Here is a 5082-nt window from a genome sequence, read left to right as displayed (position 1 = left end):
AAATGTAATTTATTTTGTTGTATTTAAACGAGCTATAAGGGGCCACCATGATGAATGAATTTTATCCATACCATTCATTAATTTTGTGAGATCATTTTAGGCCATGAGCCCAAAAACGAGAGAGATCCAAAGCTCAATTGTAACACACTATAGTAAGCAGAAGTGATAGTGGAAAGTAGATTGCATAGTGTACTGCACATCACTAACCTCTATGGTGTGATAACGACACCAAGTTTTGTGGTCTCCATCATGATGTGTGTTATGTCGAGACCGTGGATCCATTTTGCAAGATCATTTTATAACATGGGCCTAAAAATGAGGCAGTTGACTACACATAAAGAGGTTTTGACCATGATGGTCGATGTTGAAACTTTCCTAGGATCCAATTATTTACCATCTAACCTATTCATAAGGTCACACATACCTGATGATGGGATAACACATAAGTCAGCTTTATCCAAAACTTTTGTGGCCCCCAAGAAGTTTTCAATGGTAGACATTCAATCCCCACTACTTTCTATCGTGTGATCCACTTGAACTTTGGATCTACTTCATTTTAAAACTTATTCCTTAAAATGATCTCGCAAAATTGATGGACAGCGTGGATATAACACATACATCATCATGACGCCCACATAACTTGGTGATGTCCACACCACCACAGAAACTTGATAATGATAGCCACGGTTGAAACCTTCCTAGCACCTACTTTGATATTTATTTACCAACCAACCTGTTCATAAGGTCACATTGACCTGGATGAAGGGAAAAAATAAACAAATATCAGCTTGATCTTAAACTGTTGCATGTGGCAATGGTAGGCATTCAATTTTCACTATGTGGTCCACTTGAGCCATAGATCCACCTCATCTTTAGACTTATAGTTAAAATAATATGGAGAAATGGATGGATGGTGTGGATAAAAACTGTACATCACAGTGGCCTATTAGAGCCCTGTCTTGTGCTGAGATTGGTTATAGGAGAGGGTAGTACTCAATGAGAGCAGATCAGGTGAAACCCCGGCCTCACCCAAGACCATGCGGCCCTTAGCATGGGGTAACTGTGGAGCCCACCTTGATGTATGTATTACATATACAGTCAGTCCATCTATTTTTCTAGATTTATTTGGGGCATTATCCAAAAAAAGAAGCAAATCCAATGATCAGGTTGACCATACCCTAAGAACCTGTGGCGATTGTCCATCCTAACGTTAAAAACTTCTTAGGGCACACCTTAGGGCTCGTTTGGCTGGTCGGATTGGAAGGAATTGGATGGTATTGGAAGGGATTGGAAGTTAAATCCCAGGATTGGCCGGGCGTGCCAAACAGAGTCGATGATCTGATCCTAGAAAAATCAGCTCGACTCAATCCAAATCCAATTTCAAACCAAGACGAGTCCAGCTTTTTCGAGTTGAGTCAAGTGAGCTGACCGAGCCAACTGGACTCTTGTACAACTCTTGCATTGAGGGTGGTATGGCAACACTTCTAACGGATTAGACAACATATGCCCCACCAATCAAATCTCACCACATTACCACACTGCACTGAGGGTGGTAGGGCAACACTTCTAACATATTAGACGCACCACGTTGGCCCCACATGCCACTAGTTGCATGATTTTCTCCACAACAAGAACCGTTCTCCACTAGAGTGAAACCCACTTATATTTTTCACACCCAAAGATCTTAACATCGTGGCCCACCTTATGGAAAGCTCAAATTTCACAATCATGTCTCATATTAGCATGTGTGCATGCATGTGGAGGGTCAATGCGCCTACAAAAAGATATATAGATACCGTTGCACGACTGTACAACCTGGTAACAGATGAACATGACTCATTAACTGTACACCCTGCAAAATAGCACTCAAAGATGTGAATCAATCTCTCTCATTTTTAGCTATCTCGTTACAATTGGATAGTCACACCTCGTGCACCTATCGCGACGCGGGCCGGCATGTTCTCATCGGAGTTGTCATATCCATGCCTTGTAGGATCATATTTCTCCCCATCACCCCATAGTGCATAAGCTTCTTCGCCATGGACCGCGTCGTCTCCGATAACAAGCTCATGTTCAGGCATCCTCAATGGCATGAACAACCTTATGAAAAGTAGGATCACCGTAGTTGATATGATGTTCCAACCGATGACGAATAATGCTCCCACTAGCTGCTTCAGGAATTGCACTCCTCCATTTCCACCATAGAATGCGCCCCTCGAGTTCTTCACTGGTAAGATGAGGCTGCAGAGTGTGGGCTCGGCGAAGAGTCCCGTGAGCGCGCCACCGAGCAACCCCGCCACTGCATGTGTATGGAATACAGCGAGCGTGTCGTCCACCTGTGTTTGATAATCATAATGTTAGATGGGTAATACTTAGATTGGATGGGTATAACTATGGGGACATCTGATCATATTTCAGGCAGTGGTCCACTTGATAGAGCGGTTCTCAATATTGGTTTGTGCCCGAATGCAATGTTACTCAATTTCTCAATTTAGGCCGTTCAAGTTATACGTCTGTGAGGTAGATGAGTCACTTTTACTTCAAAAATGGGCGGTGAACTATCCCAGAAGGGTAAAGGGGAAAGGGACGGGTAGAGTTTTGTATATATATGTGTGTGTGTGTGTATATATATATACATACACACACACACACACACCCCACTTCACCGAGTCGGGCTAGGTCGAGTCGGGTTTCGGGCCGAGTCAGGCTGAACTGGGACCTATCCGAACTCGGCCCGAACTCAATTTCGGGCCAAAGAAAATGGCCCGTCCTGACCCAAACTTAGTTCCGGGTTGAGCTTTTTTGGGCCAAGTCAAGTGAGTTAACCGGGCTAGCCCGGTTCATGCACAGCCCTAGTTTTTGCAAAGACTTCTAAACACAACATAAAATAGGACCTTTTGGTAATTTTACACGAGTATGATAAAGTAGATAGACAATGTGATGTTTATACCTGCTGCAGTAGCGTAGACTTCTTGTGGAGAATCATCATTGTAAACCATGGGATGCTGCCTGATAGAATACCCATCACAACTGCGGCCCACCCTTGCACCAGCCCTGCCAAAAACACCCATTTCCTACCCATTTATTACAATAATACCACTGTTTTATTTTTTTAATTAATGAGAGTAAATTTAAGAAAAGAAAATTGAAAAGTCAATGGTATATTATACAATAAGAATCCATCCATCAGTGATGGGCCATACCTGCTCCAGGAGTAATACAGACCAGTCCAGTAATCATCCCTTGGACGGCTCCGATCACCGACGGTCTCCCAAAGAAGGCCACATCCAAACAAGTCCATACAAGAAGGCTCGTCGCCGCACACACGTTGGTGTTGAGAACAGCCACCGATGAGGTGATGTTGGCCGCGTAAGGTGATCCACCGTTGAATCCAGACCATCCCATCCATAAAAGCCCAGCACCAGCCAGCATCAGCAAGACGTTGTTAGGAGGGAATCTCTCCCTATCACTCTTCAATCTCGGGCCCACCTACATACCACATTTTGCTTGATTAATTAAGAAATTATGCATAATGACTCAATCGTGTATTTAATAATGACAGCAAAGCTACTCTACCAATTACAATACCCAATCGTGTATTTAAGTCATACGCAAAATATTAATAAAAAAAAATTATGCATAATAACTCATAATGACTCAATGACTCATCTGAGTCGGATCACCCATGGCTCATTTCATCAATCTTTTTTTTTTTTTTTTTCTTTTACGAATCAATGCAATACGGGCTGAATCTCAATTGAAAATCATTTACAATACTCAATCGAGTATTTAACTCATATGTAAAATATTAATAAAGAAATTATGCATAATGAATCATAATGACTAAATCACTCATTTGAGCTAGCTCAACTGCATTCATCGATCTATTTTATTTTTTTTTTGGACGAATCAATGTAACATGGGACTGAATCTCAATGGGATTGAATCTCAGAGTATTATGACTGAATTAAAGTGGAAAATGGCAGCAAAGCTACTTTAACACTTACAATACTCTATCGCGTATTTAAACCGTGTGCAAATTATTAAATATCAATCAATGAGTGATTAAGCTTACCCAATAAGCTGCAACGAATCCGGCAATTCCCGAAGAGACATGGATAACATAACCACCGGAGTAGTCAATGACGCCCCAATGGTAGAGAAAACCGCCACCCCATAGACTAAAAGCACCAACGGTGTAAGAGAAGATGAGCCAAAGAGGAACAAAGGCCATCCATGCCTTGATGTTCATCCGACCAAGAACCCCACCAGCCAATAGAATGAGTGTGATGGCAGCAAATGTGAATTCGAAGTAGACAAGGGAAGCCATGGGATAGAGAGGCTCTGTCATAGGAGATTCCTCATCTCCATTACTATGGTAGTGCACGCTCTCAGGGATCTTAGCTTGCGCGATGAGGTATTTCTGGCCGAGGGCGGGGGCGCCCTTCCCCCAGAAAGGTAGGAGCTTGTCTCCAAAGGCCATGCGATAGCAGACGAGAACCCACAGTATGAGAGCAGCTGCGAAGGCGTAGAGTGCCATAAAAGCTGAATTGACGGCCCACTTCTTCTTGACGATGCTGCCGTAGAGAATTACAAGGCCTGGCATGCTCTGAAGGCCTACTAAGGTGGCTGCAGTCAGCTGCCAGGCGTTGTCTCCTTTGTTTAGCCATGGTGGCACGGCTGGAAGCATCGGTTGATATGCTGGAGCGTCTGCCATCGATCTTTGTCACTTATCTGGAATTGGGTTTTTCTTATCTAGGCTTTTTATGATTTGATTGGTGTGGAAAGCTTCGTTGTTGTTGTTGTGGCTGCTAAGGCAATGGTATTGGAATTTCATCGTGGGTAAGGGAAATATAACGAGGGGAAGGTGGGAAAAGACTGGGCAGAGGAGGCCGTGTGTGGACTTTGACTAAAGGAAGAAATTTCAAAGGTTTCGGTTATGTTAGTTGTGCACTACTTTTAAATGGTGGTGAATCTCCATCCGTACACATAGCCGTAATTTTATCGCAATCAGACCGCATGAGCCTTTGAAAATACTGTTTAGAAGCGTAAACGAAGATTTTCACTGCTATTATAATATTA

General features: G+C 43.0%; 1 protein-coding gene across 1 annotated transcript; it reads right to left on the bottom strand.

Annotated features, from left to right (window-relative positions):
* Nucleotides 1-1860: 1860 nt before the first annotated feature.
* On the bottom strand, nucleotides 1861-4807 carry LOC131223629 (ammonium transporter 2-like). Its single transcript, XM_058219079.1, has 4 exons — nucleotides 4076-4807; nucleotides 3204-3489; nucleotides 2951-3054; nucleotides 1861-2336 (listed from the first exon to the last, which is right to left on the bottom strand). Exons 1-4 carry the CDS (start codon nucleotides 4715-4717, stop codon nucleotides 1908-1910), a joined length of 1461 nt encoding a protein of 486 aa, XP_058075062.1. The 5' UTR covers nucleotides 4718-4807; the 3' UTR covers nucleotides 1861-1907.
* Between the last annotated feature and the right edge of the window lie 275 nt (nucleotides 4808-5082).

The sequence above is a fragment of the Magnolia sinica genome, chromosome 13 (assembly GCF_029962835.1).
Source record: "Magnolia sinica isolate HGM2019 chromosome 13, MsV1, whole genome shotgun sequence".
NCBI classification, from domain to species: Eukaryota; Viridiplantae; Streptophyta; class Magnoliopsida; order Magnoliales; family Magnoliaceae; genus Magnolia; species Magnolia sinica.
Note: the sequence above shows the minus strand (reverse complement) of the source record. Positions and strands in the feature narration are given on the sequence as shown.

What these genes read in the sequence shown, in the direction of transcription:
- LOC131223629 (XM_058219079.1), bottom strand. Translation starts at nt 4,717, where the DNA reads ATGGCAGACGCTCCAGCATATCAACCGATGCTTCCAGCCGTGCCACCA. An exon ending in CTGTATTACTCCTGGAGCAG is followed by an intron (nt 3,055 to 3,203) that starts GTATGGCCCATC and finishes TGTTTTTGGCAG; the next exon opens with GGCTGGTGCAAGGGTGGGCC. An exon ending in AGTCTACGCTACTGCAGCAG is followed by an intron (nt 2,337 to 2,950) that starts GTATAAACATCA and finishes TATCAAACACAG; the next exon opens with GTGGACGACACGCTCGCTGT.